Below are 14,979 nucleotides of genomic sequence, written 5' to 3' on the forward strand. Positions count from 1 at the left end.
CGGTTCGTTGTAAAGGTGGACGGGCCGAAGAAAGAAAAGGGACCCATCAACAGGTTTACCGACACGTCGTGGGTCACACCCAGGCGGCTTGGCATTGAAGCAAAAGGAGTGGGTCCCGAGGCATCTCCAGTAACTGGGCGGGTGGGCGACAAGGGACACGTGGGGGCATCGGAGAAAAAGGGAAAGCGCGGGCCGCTGCGTGATTGGGACGCGCCGCTCGGGCGTCGCTGTCGTGTGGGGCCAGACCACGTGGCTTGAGTGCGGTGGGGTGGGGTCAATTGGGACGGGTGGTCGTCGTGGGGAAGCGAAGCGGAGGAAAAGAGGGTTTGGTTTCACACGGCGGCCAGATCGGTGTCATTAACCCGTGCTGACTCACCTGCTGCGCCGTACACCGCCCTTTCCCCCAATCACAGGACAGGAAAACCGATCGATAGTGTCGTCCCATTTAATCCGGTGTAAAGCGAGCTTTGATTCGCGGCGTGGGGCCTCGAGATCCGTGCCTGTGGCCTCGTGGTATGATGGACGATGGATGCCATGGGGGAGTCGTGCACATCAACCTGACGCACCACTACTGCCCGTGGAAACAAATGGCATAACGTGGTCGCAACAGACCATTTTATCCCCCATCCAATGCCACTAATTACAAAGTTACCATTTATTACTTTTATTTGGCATATCACCGGCTGGTGGCGTACGGCATGAGGCGAGCGTGTTCTGTGCCACCCACGCAGTGGTACGCCGCACCACTCGCTCCAAAATTCGTGCGTCGAGTCTTTCACACGCCTCTTTCCTTGTATTTTACTCTTCTTCCCGTGCGGAGGAAGAGGCGACCGCCGAATGGCGCCGTGTTCTCCGACTTCTGCTGCGTCTCGTTGCAGCATTCTTTTCGGCCTCCCGACACTTGACCCAGTTTCACAACCATTCGTCTTCCTCGGCCCAACCTCGATGAACTAGCGAGCATAGATCGTTTGTAAGAGTGGAGGACATGAGAGACGTCCAATTTACGCCTGGCTCATCTCCACTGAGCTTATCGTTGAGAGCTTCGGAATTAAGAACACTTACAGACTGGTTCCGGTGGATGTCTACAGAAAGATACACGTACACTTGAGATTTGAGTTCTGGCACAGGAGGCATAAACTAGTCAGAGAACACTTACATGTTGACTGACAGTGTTGACAAATTGCCTCCCTCTAAGGCTTGGGGAGTGGAACCTAGGGTTTGTAGCCTGTACTGAAGTCAACAGAGCAGGTGTATCCGAGTCCAGGGATTCACTGGCCAGAGACTCCAAGGGAGTAGGCATTGGCGGTTTCCGCCCTCTGAGAGGAGGGGCTTTAGGGAGATGCGAACTGACCACCGTGTACTGACTACTCCGCACAGCTTCCCAGGCTCCTCCTTTGGATGCGAACTGACAGAATGCATGTTGGTTTGTAGCATTTGACGGTAGCAGAAGGCAGATGGTATGTGTGATCCTTTGGATTCCTCCGCTTTTTTCATTTTCCACCTTCATGCTGCTTGACCCCTTTTTTTTTTTTTTTTTTTTTTTTGTTCTTGCCACTAGAAATATAATTGAGAAAATCTCTCTAAATATATATTACATGATATCATCTATTTGACAATACATTTTTTAATTCTTCATGGTATTAGCTTCGAGCAAGGCTTTCTCTTCTCCGTTACGTATGACTATTCTCTATTGGTATAATTTGCTCGGCAACATATCTATTTCATTTTGCTAATCTAATCAATCTCTGATGATCCTCCATTATTGTTCAGTTTTACTTGACGGGTGTTCCCTTTTCTTATACATCGACACCTATCATCCAGCATCTTCACTAACGTCCTCATCCCCTTCTTATCAACCATCAAATTCATTGTCTTGGATTCACAATCGATCTTTCGTTGATAGTCCACTGTCTTTCATCATCCTCTTGATCGCACCATCAGCACTCGTGATCAAAAGGACTCTAGAGAGAAAGGAAGAGATTATCCTTCTCTACACATCTAAGATCATATCCGCCTTTATACTCTTATCATTTGCAATCTCCTCCGTTGCAAGTCCTCCCCTATGCACTTCTCAAATCGGATCTCCTCCGACAAATTAGATATCTACCGGATCCAAATTAGATCATCAGTTGATTCTAGATTTCCCCTATTAGATCAAACTTTTTCTCAGCATATCTTCCTCCTCTATATTTGACACTCCAATTATTATTTTTTATAAAATAATAATTCATCTTTACCTAAAAGAATCATATCTATCAATACAAAAACACAAATCCCCTTCAAGCTCTCCAATGGTAAGAACGATACAACTTGGCAAACATAATTCACTAATCTCTTTTTTGGATATTATTTATTAGGCTACATCAATTATTCTCTTAGTTATATACCATAAAAGATTCACATATCAAGAGAATTCATCCCTATGACAAATTCAGTTCATAAATTATGACTACGACCAGATCGACTTATACTACAAGGCCTTAGTTGTTACCTCCATACTATTATTAATTTCTTCATATAGTATTACAGTAAAAGCATAGTCCAAATTACAAGTCATCCTTGCCGATCGATCTTGCACTCACAAGCCAAGACTTTTATCTAGTCTGATGAAAATAACATTAAAGGAAAGTATTATTATTAATTATATATAAAATCTAAAAGTTATTATTAGATGCTTTTGCTTCAATAAGACATCCCCAAGTGATTAAGAAATGAGTGTTCATATTCTCAATGGCCTAAAATATGAATATAAGGAAATGATAGTAACAATTAAGACAACGTGATTCACCAATGTCATTTGAAGAACTATATATCATGAAACATATCTGAAATAAAAAGAGATGAAGACAATACCAACTATCACAACTTTATTCAATCAAAAATTCAAAGGAAAAGACAATCAAACAAGAACTTCAATAAATGGTCAAACAAAATGCCACCTAGAGTAACACAACTATCATCCTCTGTTATACTATTAATTCTCTAATCAAGGTGGTAACCTTAATCTAAACAACTCAGAAAATAACTTCAACTACACTATCAGCAGTTTTGACATCTCAATAATAACAATTGGTAAAAAAATCATCTATCAATTCTGATCTAGATTATTGACTCTAGTGCTTCTCATCATGATATCTAAATTATAGAATTCATTCATCTATACTAATTATGGAGACAATGAAGACACCATCATTAGTGATAGTAATGAGATCCATATCACTCAATAGGTTTCACAATACTTAATTCATAGAAACAAGTTTACACTTAATATTTTATGTGCACCTCATATAAAAAAAAATTTTCTTTCTGTCTCTTAATTCTAGAAATAAAATAACACTACTATTGAGTTTTTTTTCTAACTTCTTATAAACATGTGGGCATATTTGTGGTTCTAAGACTATAAGAAAAATAACAATAATTGTTAGATTCACAAATCATTCAGCTAATCAATTTTACTTAAGTTATTGCTTCAATTGATGTATAATATCGCTACCTTGGTTATTCGTCACTATCCATTCAACAATAACTAATTTCTTATTACTATTTTCGAACTTCTAAATCATGCATAATTATAATTCATTTATGATGTTTGCTTTAATAATAAAAGTCATCAATTACCTTTTAGAAGGTATTCTACTCCAAATCACTTAGAAACTATTTATAATGATGTCTTGGCCCTCCTTCAATCCACTTGAAATTATTTACATTGATGTGTGAGGACCTATCTCAACCACTTCTTTTGATAATTTTAGATTTTATATTATTTTCATATATTACTTCACTAAATATATATAGCTATATCCTCTTAAATATAAATTTGGAACATCTCAACTATTTGGCTATGTCAAATATAAGCATTGACACATAATTAAAAAATGATCTCACCCTCCTATACTAAGCCAATATGTCATTGACTATTTGGTTAACAGTCTTTCAAACTATAGTCTATCTCAGTAATTATATGCTTATCACAATCCTACAACATCAATCATTATTTAAAAAATTATTTTATAAAATCTTAAATCTTAAAAAACTTAAATTATTTGATTGTTTATATTATCCCTAGTTATGTCTCTTTGCTTTACATAATTTAACATCAAAATCTAAGCTTTGCATCTTTATTGAGTACTCTTTTAAATATGATGCTTTTTAATGCTATAATCCTTAAACTCAAAAAGTATTTGTATCATGTCATATTATTTTTTTTGAGTCTACCTTTTTCTTCTAAAATTTTGCTCTTTCAACAATGCGAGTCACTACAACAATAATCCATCACTAGGTTTATATGAGTAAATCTCAAACTCCCTCAAGTGTACCTCTCATTGTATTAAACAGTAGTTCTTATCTAAATCTATAGTCTATTATTACTTCAGTTTAGCAGCACCTTACCCCCTCTGTAACTTCTCCATCTACTTCTCTATAAACTCACTTTGCAATGCCCCAATGAAGCAACACCCTCAGCATTAAAAGATGCCTTTGTCTTATTCTCGACTAAGTGATACTAAGGTGCATTAGCCTAATCAGGTACGTATTATTAACTTTTTACCAATTTTTACACCTTCAACACAATTCAATAATACCACTAAGCTTGAACATGACAACCTACTCTAAAAATGACATCTTCAGACCATGTTAAATTTTTAATCTCCATACTACTATAAGCTCTCCACTTAAACCTACTAAACCCACAACCATCATCCAAGCCTAAAAATCTTCACATTGGCTTAAAACTATGAATAAGAAATATGATGCCTTATTTCATAATATCATATGGACCTTTATACCATCTTTCCTCATATAAAATATCATCGGGTATAAGTGAATCTTTCGACTTAAGCGAAACTCAAATTGATCTATTGCTAGATACAAAGCACGTCTATTAGCTAAACGGTTTCACCAATGAATAATTGTTGATTTCACAAAGACCTTTAGTCCAATTATTAAACCAATGTTAATTCGACTCATCTTGAGTTTGATTATTACTCATGGCTAGTATGTGTGCAAATGGGATGTTAATAATGCTCTCTTATGTTAGGACATTAACTAAAGATTTGTTTGTGCAACAACTCTATGTTTCATCCATTCTCAATATCTAAACATTATTAGTAAATTATGAAAAACTATTTATGGACTTTGCCTCTCTCCAGTAGCTTGATATACCAAACTTGGCTTATTAGTTTATGTCAACCAACTTCATCAACTCTAAGTCTATTTTCTACGATAATATAAGGGATATATAATATATCTATCGGTCTATATCGATTATATTATCATCATAGGTAACAATTTTAGTGAGATGAAGTAATTCCACAAACAATTAGTATATTAATTCTCCATCGAAGATATAAGAACTTTAAGTTATTTTCTTGGAGTAGAAGTAACATTCATATCTTTTATATTTTTTTCTATCATAAAAGAAGTATATTTGAGATTTATTATCAAAGATGAATATTCAGAATGCCAAAGAAGACGCTACCCCACTCTCTACCATTGAGTTATTTAAATTATATTATGGTAGCCCTGCTACAGATCTTGTACAATACAAATAAATATTTAGTTCCTTGTAGTATTTATCTCTCACACGTTTAGACATTTCATTTATATTTAATAAATTATCATAATTCATCTTTGGTTCCACTAGGCATTAGTCTACTCTAAAACGTATATTATAATATCTTAAAGGGACTTGTCACTTTTGTCTTTATGCATTCGTCATTGCTTATTGTGTAGGTAACACTTATCATAGAATATTTACATCAGCCTTCGTTATCTTTCTTGGAGATAATTTGATTAGTTGGAGTTCTAAGAAACAAAATATAATTGCTGAGATCCACTATTTAAAAATGAAGCTGAATATGAGCTATCACCACCACTGTTGTAAAACTTAATTTGATCACCAATCTACTATATGAACTTGCATCATCTCACAATCCACTCATACAATATATTATGATAATATCGATGCTATCTGCCTATGCGCCAACTCGATATTCCACTCATGCATTAAACATATTATCATCGATTTCTATTTTGTTAAAGGTCAAGTTGTCAAACGTCAACTACTTAGTTCTCACGTTGATACTTTTGACTGATTAGTAAACTTGTGTAAATATATATTATTTGAGTGAGTAATGTTATCCTTTTGCTTATTTTGTTTCGCGATAGAATTTTCAATTCTTATGCTTATTTTTTTGTGCCTCTTTAACTGCTGCACCCTCTCGTTCATCATCTGCAGTATGAACAAAATATGTCAATATTGGCAATTTTCACAAGCATTTAAAATCTTAAAAGTTTCAAACATTTGTTTTATTTCCAAATTTCCCTACAAGTTCTCAAAAACTCGCAGTTCGTGTCTAAGGAACAAACTGACGCTAAATGTTCTGCAAGCAACAATCTCCTATTCAATTTGAGCTTCTCAATAGCATAATGAACACACTGAGGTCCGAGCAAAGAATGTTGTGACTCGTTGACATAAAAGACTTGAGGCAAGCCGTAACCTAAGACACGGCAATCATCTTAATGTATAATGCTCCAATACATAGTGATGTGCCCGATTTATCACTTCGATGAGGAACACAACACATTTGCTTTGCCTAATCTTTGGATCGAAAGCTTAAAATAAATACGAGAGGGAGGGAGATGGTTCGATCGTTGGGCTCCTAAGTTTTGGGCCAGACCGGGTTCGATCGTTGCCGAGTGGGCCGATCGGAGACCGCCCAAAACGGTTGTGATTACCGTTACAAGAATACGTAGCGTTTTAATCCACGTGATAAAATAAGAGGACCTCTCATTCTTATTGCCTCTTTCCCATGGCGTCATCTCACCCTCGTTTCCGTGCGCAACCGCCGCGCCCCTCTCTCGGAACTCTTCGCCGCCTTCCCTCTCCTCATCGGTCTGTCGTGATCTCCCCTCCCCGGAGCTCGATTCCTTCTCTATATAACTCTGTCCTGCAGACGAAACCCTGTTCCCGCGTCCGATCGTCCCCCGCGAACGGACCCGAGAAAGACCCGAACGGGAAGGCGCTGCAAGGTACGCGTTTCGGCTCGACCCTCTGCTCTCTCAGGATCTAATCTTGGGCGGAATGCGTGATCGCCATTTACTCCTCCTTTTCGCCTTTTGATACCAGATGAGGAGGTCAAAGATTTGGGCGTCAGAGTGGCATTATCCATGCTCAAGTTCTACAAGAGTAAGCGGGTTTGTGGGCTTTATCTTGATGCAGTCTTTGGGGTTTGGCTACTTGATGATGGTACTAGGTTTTATCTTTGGGTAGGAGAAATATCGCCGCTGATGCTGTCGAGCTGTCGGTTTGTACCAACTTGCAGCGAGTATTCGATGGTGGCATACAAAAAGTATGGTGTGGTTAAGGGTACAATCTTGACAGCTTGGCGTCTCTGCCGTTGCAATCCTCTTGGTATGTTACTTTGTGATGTAACCCTAATTCATCTACATAATTGGTGTCTTATAATGATGCATTCAATGTTCCAATCTGTTTCATCTACATCAATCTTCTGACTGCTCCTCCATGGTAATTCCAACGGTGACATGGTTGCTGTTTAGGAAGCAATAGTCACTGGACTGATACTTCAATGTGATATGCAGGTGGCACCGGATTTGATCCCCCCAGGTGGTTTGGTGAAGAAGAGTCATTTGAAGAGCACTAAGGTAATTAATGAAAAGAATTTTGCTTCTTCCACCTGCATAAATGCAATTTGAGTACTAGGCTAAATCTACTTTGTATTATTTGTTTATGTTTGTTTCATGTCATCTTTAATTTCTTGGTTCTGGCTTGGTTTTGTTATTCTACTCTGCATAGAAAATGTTCTCGCGGCGTACATTGGGTAGTTGTTGTGTTTGGTTCAAGTTGGGCATGGTGTCGTTTCTATGTTATAAGATTCGGAACTGGGGACTAGGTTAGAAAATCATATATGGGCCCAAATTTGGGATTCAGTGATATTAGAAGTTGTTATTATGTCGAGAAGACGGAGAGACTCCTGGTCTTTCTTTGTTGTTATCCTTCTTTTTTACCAGTTATCCCTTAAATCTTTTGCGGTTTTATTTTTCTGCTCTGGTTCAGTTTTGGTCAGTCATTTGAATTAGAGTGGAGTGTTGATCCTCACTAGAGACTTTCTAGCAAGAAAACTACACCATGCATCAACTTTCATTTTTTAAGAGATAACTATGTCACAATTTGCCATGACCAAATTATGTTTGAATCGATATTGCTGAAAAGGTATTCCTGATTGAACTCCGTATATCAATGAATGGGGATGTGAGAGTGCACAAAGCCTAATCACCGATAGAGAAATGTTATGAAGCACAGTCATGGACGCATGATGTGCAGGGGCACATCGTGAATATGCTTGGGAAATGAAGATACTAAACCTATGATTATATTGTGACTTGTACCACCACCACCATTCCTAAATAAGAAATAGGCTAATTTTAGCCCAAATTGCTCCGAGTAATTAAATAAATTGGAATAAGAGTTTGAATAATTTGAAAGACGCCAGTGGAGTTATTGTTCCAAACAAGATATGAAATCTCAAGGCCTTGCATCAATCATCCATCTTATTTAATCTAAATAGCTCATTCTGCCACCTCTGCAGTAAGCATCATGTGAGGTGTCATCATAAAAAGACTGAAAGTCTCAACCTTTTATTCCCTAACGCTAATTAGAGAACTTTTGAATATTTGACATGCGTTAGTAAAAAATATTTAATGATGCATTTTAATATTACAATGTGTGTGTTTTGAAGCAGATGCATATAATATAGAAGATTAGCTAATAACAGACTCCTTCCCCTTCTTTCTATCATTTGATTTATTCTTAAAACTACATTGGTATAATAGACTGCCGAGACTGCCTTTCCTGAATTATACATTTGCCACACCAAACCAACAAATCAGTGAAAGAGCCTCTTGTCGTCTGACACTTATAATTTGATAATAATAAGGAAAAATACAAAAGTATTCTTTTCTTTCTTTCCATGATTTTTAACTGCGGGAATCTTGAGGTGGAATAACATCCTCGCTAAAGGACTCTATTTTGTCTATATCTATGACACTATTTCTTGAATTATACATTTGCCACACCAAACCAACAAATTGGTGAAAGAGCCTATTGTCGTTGAAACTTATAATTTGATAACAATAACGAAAAATAGAAAAGGATTCTTTTCTTTCCTTCCATGATTTTGAACTGTGGGAATCTTGAAACATCCTTGCTGAAGGACTCTATTTTGTCTATATCTATGACTCGAGGGACTCGAGGCAGGTAAAAATTCCCCACTTGTATCAAGATTCACCATTTGGATCAGATTTGCGATACTATTCGGCTGATGAACTCAAAATCCTTTTGATTGTCAAATACATTCCAGGTGATTGATAGTGTATGTATTTGCAGGCAAAAGGTTGGAAGAGATGAATATGGGCGACCGTTTGGATGAGCAATAAACTGCATTTTACGTTGGTCCAATGATTTCCATGACATTAACTCTGAACTATTAACTCATGGACATGGATGACCTGCACTTTTTGCGGAAATTTAGCTTGCAACTTGTTTAATCCTGCCCAACTAATATATTAGTACTAAGGCATTGTTTATCGAGGCTAAACTAACATCTGTTCTTACTGAAATTTCAGGTGGCTTCTTATCACTCGGCAATGCATCAAATTTAACCATGATGTGTATCTCATTATTATAGGATGTAGACATTGTCTTCAGGTGACGTTATTTTAGGATGTATATCTATTGAGTGTAATTTCACACTACTTCTCTTCTTGTTGTGATTTCTCGTGGAATATGTGCAGACTGCATGCGCAAATACCTAATTTGATTTATCAATGTTTTCTATTGTATAATTTAAATGTAATTATAAATAATTCATGTGTCATGCAAGAGATTTCATCAAGAAATGATGAGACTCGGCCCGTTTGATCTATTTCCCGCGGCCTTCTCCGGACACTGTGAGCCGTTGGATTTATTTAGAAAGAGATGTAGCCGTAGAAGTTCGCCAATCCGTGTCAGCAACTTCCCACCAATTGGATACCTTCTCCCGATTCCACGTCTTCATTCTAGTGGGTCCGCATTTACAACGGGCGTCAAGAACATGGGATGGTCAGGGAGAATCCAAAGCCGACGCGGTGAAAACGCCACCCGACGTTCCTCACCGCAAGTGGCCCGTAGCAGTCCGGCGGGCCGCACCAGATTCATCCCCCCTCACCCGTACCTGTCCCCCGCCACCGACCCGGCGCCGTCACCGCACTCACCGAATCAAAAATGAGTCGGACAACGCCACGCTACGAAATCTCCCGAGATTTCCTTGCTCTTTTTTTTTTTTTTCCTTTTACGAAAAATTCGAAATAAGATAATACCACCCGCCGAATCCCACCTCTCTCATGATTTGCGTGGGTCCCGTTATGCGTCCGGACAAGTGGCGCGGGTAGACGTGTGTGTGTTTCCGAGTGGCTAGGAAAAGCATTTCTTATAAGAAGAAGAAAAAGAAAAGAAAAAAAAAAACCCGCGAATAAGCGGTGGGTTTTCCCGCCATGTCGCCGCCCAATTCCCGCCGCTCTTATCCCACACAAACCTCACCTTTCTTTTATTTCTTATATATATATATATCCCCAAAACCCTCACAAACTCTTCCCTCCCAATCCTCGTTTGAAATCCTCTCTCCTCGAAGCAGGCGAGCGACATGGAGGTGGCGATTCTGGGGTTGCGGAAGATAAAGATAGAGCGGCGGGATGAGGCGTCGGAGGAACGGGAGACAGGAGGGTGGGAGACGCCCAGGAGGGCGGAGTGTAGGATCCCCGCGGCGACCCGGTGCCCCCCGCCGCCCAGGAAGAAGTCCCCCGCCGTGGCATTCGGCAAGAGGAGAGACCCACCCAAGAACGGCTACTTCCACCCGCCCGATCTCGAGGCCCTCTTTGCCCTGGCGCCCAGGAGGGAGGCCTGCGCTTGACACCGGTGGGGCAAAGGTGGCGTCTTGTAGATAGCAGATGTTGCTGTTGTACTCTATATGATGCTTGCTCAGTGTTAGGTCCTCTGTTCCTCTGTATCTATATTCAAGAATGCTCCTCTCTTTGTAATACTAGTAATTCCGAGGCTTATACATTGCCATTGATGTTCTTGGACTGCAAACGATGGCGAAGAACTCATTATAGCACACGGAGATCGAAGCACAGGGATAACGATGTCTGCCTTGGATCTCAATGACACTATCAAGATCTTTTATGAGGTCATATCCAAAGAAGAAAAATGAAATAGACTAAAGAGGCATCCAATGTTCTGATAGTCTGAGAGTGACCGCTTGAGCACTTGTCACTTGATGAAGTAGACAAATGTTTCATTGTCATTGTACTAATATAATGATTTTGGGACTGTGTTGGTGCCAATATTTACCATCTGATAAAGTAGACAAACATTTGATATTGCTATCGTACTAATAAGAGCATCATGTGTTTATCTTAAAGAGCTTCTTGAAGTTGGGGAACTCGAGCATCCTCATAAACAAAGTTAATTAGCATGTCCTTTCCTAAGGTTGATGTACTACAATAGTGAAAGAATCAGAGCTCCATTCTCTCTCTTATTTGGCTCATCAAAAAGCTTTGGTCCAGCCAGAGAGGAGGAGGATGACGTCGGGGATGAAGTGTAGGTTGGTGCACGAGGATCACATGGAGTCATGTGGAGCGCAAACAGCCACCGGACTTCCATGGCGGCGCCGTGTCTCCGCCACCCACATGCATCGCTGCCGTTCCAAGGCAGATGAGGACGAAGAAACAAGCGGTCAAAGGCTCGTCGTTTGCTGCTGTGCTCGCCCAATAAATGAAAAGACATGTGATCACATGCTCCCGAAAGTACTTCTACTGCTCAACTCTTCCTGCTCCATCTAATCTACCCAACTTGTTCTGTGCAGCGTAAACCTGAACCCATCATCGTCCACGGTGTATGTATGGGTCATTAACGGTTCACATACAAATCTTTGACTGCCGCATTCCGTCGAGCACAAAGCATGCATGGTGGTGTCTGGTGCACATGAACTGTTGTCCATGTGACTCACGTCCTTCTCCTCCATGTTTATGGATAGATTATGGTATGGCGAGGAAAGAGGAAGACGGTGTTAGATAAGAACAGACATGGAAGTGACTCATCTGCATGTTTTCCATCTCCATGCACGTGACCTGCGTCCACATGAGCTACTGTTCCAGAGAACGGTGGCTGGATCTGCTTTGACCGTTGACCGGCAATGTGGGACCAACGGACGAGGACAGAGACCACACCTGGCAAACGAGGACATTAAGATTCTCCTCTCAAATCAATAAAATGATCGATCTAAATCGTCACTATCTCAGCAATAATTTACATGATCATCTTCAAGTAACACCTGACTTGTTATCATCTCTTTTTCTCCGACCTAACTCTTTGTCTCAGATCAATAAAATGTCTTTGACTGCACATGAATGGCTGCCATCGCGAGGAAGAAGAAATCGAGAGCATGAAGGACATGATGCATATAGAAATGGTGGTCACCAAGTACAAAATCCATCCATTACAGAACGAGTTGATCACGCCATGTAGGAGTACCGACTGTTGATGCAACCGAGGCTCGCAGTGAAACGTTTTGGATCCTCCCCGGCCTGTCAGGCACCGCCACCGCTTCTACTGTAGCTTCCAGGCCGTGACGTTTGCTTCCACTGCAGACGCACCGAGAACGAGCACTGGTTTTAATGCAAACTATCAGTGAGTTCAAACACCCTCAAGCTCAAGCTTGAGAGTGGTGCCCCCTCGGGCAGCAGCACACGCAGAGCCTTTTCCTCTGCTTGCTTTGACTGCACCACAGCCACTGATCTGTGGGCGGTGGTGATGCATGAGCTCTGTGGAAGAAAGAAAAACTAATATCTGAGATTCGAACTCGATAGCGATTCAGCACAGTAATGCAGCTGCTGCAGCAGCAGCAGCAGCAGCAGAAGGAAATAATGAGGAAGATTGGAGCACGGTCTTCTCGAAAAGTGTGGCTTTTCTAGCCTCGGCAGCTCCTCAGACTGAGTAAAGAGCCGACTGAGATTCGGCGGAGGAGTAAACTAGGATGAGGAGGAGGCAGCGCCGATGCTGGCCTCGGGAACAGATTCCTTTAAGGAAAACATTAGATTCCACCATCGGTGGACCAAATGGTAAGGTCTGTGGGTGGAGGTGTGGGTCTGTGGGTGGAGACATGAAGGACCCGAAGTTACACCCCCTTCTTCCTCTCCTCTATAAATATATATCAGACTAATCCCACTTTCCCAACCAGCTTGGCTTCTCGCTGCATCTTTTCTTCTCTCCATTCTGCTTCATTCTCTCTCTTCGTTCTCTTCGGCCCTTCTATATAAAGCCTGAGAGGGAGAAGGCAAAGTTTGGTGGTGGTGAGATCTGGAGATGGAGCTGTACATGGATGAGAAGTGGAAGCTGTCCAAGAAGGGGAGCAGGAGAGAGGGCGGCGGCCTCTCGTGGAAGGGGTCAGCGAGCATGCGGGAGGGGCGGGGGAACAGCAGCAGCAGCAGCGCGGCGGCGAGGGCTGGGCAGTCGTTCTCCAGCCGGTGCGCGAGCCTAGTGAAGGAGCAGCGGGCGAGGTTCTACATCATGCGCCGCTGCGTCACCATGCTCATCTGCTGGAGGGACTACCCGTGACGGCGCATGCCCACGTCGTCTTCTGTCTTGGAGTCGGCCTTCACTGTCGTCCGAGGAGGAAGAGGCAGAGACAGAGAGGATGAGAGAGAAACAGCTTCCTTGTCCACAGCATTTTTATTCTTTTTGTTACTCTATATTTGAAGGAGATAGAGACAGAGATAGAGATAGAGATAGAGATCGGCCGGGGGATGGACAGAGAGAGAACAAATCATTTTGTTTCCCATGAAATGTATATTTCTCTCCCACACAAAGATAAAGAAGTAATATTTTTTTAATGTGAATGCAATATGTTTGATAAAATTATATAAAAATATTTTTAAGATATTAATCCAAATATATCGTTTTTGATAAATGGATGCGATGTATGCCACCATAAGATATATGGTCATCATCATCATCATCAAATTAATGGATCTGATATACTAATGTTTAAGATATTAATAGATGCGCGAGAATATTCCAATCCTCCAATTATTTAATGCTATGTAATAAAACCACCGAGGGCTCAAGGAGCATCGAACGATCTACGCCGTCCGTGAGCTCATCCGACGGTCCATATCGTTTCTCTTGTTCTAATTCGTTCCCCTGCTCTGTCCATTGCAGTTACCGGTGGCAGGTCGGAGTCACGAGAACGGGTTTCCCGACGAGAAATGAAGGAAGGATCGGCGGAGCTGCAATGATCGCATCTTTTTGCTATCATTTCTCGGATTAGCGGAGAAAATGTGTTCGTGTTTTCTGCGTTCGAGCTAGGAATTTTGGGTCCTCGGTCGGGGAATGATGTGACTGCACTCCCTTTAATGTTGAAAGATTCGATCTTTTTGGCGGAAACCTCGCTATTTTGTAGTTCTTGAGGTTCGGAGCTGCCAAAGTTGCGCTTTCTTGCTCTTCCTTTTTCATGTTTTATCTTCCTTTTGTGTCCTTGGAATGGTCACCGGGAGCCCACCATGACCGGCAGCAGGAGGCAAAAGGGGAGGGATCGAGAGAGGGAGCTCAGTATTTTCCGCAATGGCTCCGCTCCACCCACGGTCGAGGGCTCTCTCACCGCCATGGGAGGGATATCTGGGCGCCAGGTCGCGTCCGGCATTTCAGATTTTCCGGCGGTAAAGAACGGAAATGGGTTTTCAACAGGGCAGGAACTCCTATCCAATCCGGCATGTGTCTCCTACCACCACTAGCACGTGAATCTCAACTCTCGGCTGCCGCCACCGGTGCTCTCCAAGGAGGACTGGAGATCCACGCAGAGGCTTCAGGTGGGGATTTCCGTTATGGGCAGGGATCGAGGATTCAAAGAAAACCAACTGCGAGGAGGA

The 14,979-nt window shown here is 41.3% G+C and overlaps 1 protein-coding gene across 2 annotated transcripts; it reads left to right on the plus strand.

Annotated features, from left to right (window-relative positions):
* The first annotated feature begins 6,781 nt into the window (after window positions 1-6,781).
* On the plus strand, window positions 6,782-9,861 carry LOC103991333 (UPF0161 protein At3g09310). 2 transcript variants are annotated; one of them, XM_009410746.3, is made up of 5 exons: window positions 6,782-7,029; window positions 7,127-7,186; window positions 7,271-7,411; window positions 7,600-7,662; window positions 9,404-9,861. In XM_009410746.3, the coding sequence occupies exons 1-4, from the start codon at window positions 6,810-6,812 to the stop codon at window positions 7,659-7,661; spliced, it is 483 nt and encodes a 160-aa protein (XP_009409021.2). In that variant the 5' UTR covers window positions 6,782-6,809; the 3' UTR covers window position 7,662; window positions 9,404-9,861. The 2 variants fall into 2 exon arrangements, with proteins under 2 accessions (XP_009409021.2, XP_009409020.2); XM_009410745.3 differs by having other exon boundaries at window positions 9,643-9,861.
* Window positions 9,862-14,979: the final 5,118 nt, after the last annotated feature.

Source organism: Musa acuminata, chromosome BXJ3-7 (genome assembly GCF_036884655.1).
Source record: "Musa acuminata AAA Group cultivar baxijiao chromosome BXJ3-7, Cavendish_Baxijiao_AAA, whole genome shotgun sequence".
Taxonomy (NCBI): Eukaryota; Viridiplantae; Streptophyta; class Magnoliopsida; order Zingiberales; family Musaceae; genus Musa; species Musa acuminata.

What these genes read in the sequence shown, in the direction of transcription:
- LOC103991333 (XM_009410746.3), top strand. Translation starts at nt 6,810, where the DNA reads ATGGCGTCATCTCACCCTCGTTTCCGTGCGCAACCGCCGCGCCCCTCT. An exon ending in CATGCTCAAGTTCTACAAGA is followed by an intron (nt 7,187 to 7,270) that starts GTAAGCGGGTTT and finishes ATCTTTGGGTAG; the next exon opens with GAGAAATATCGCCGCTGATG. An exon ending in CTGCCGTTGCAATCCTCTTG is followed by an intron (nt 7,412 to 7,599) that starts GTATGTTACTTT and finishes TGTGATATGCAG; the next exon opens with GTGGCACCGGATTTGATCCC.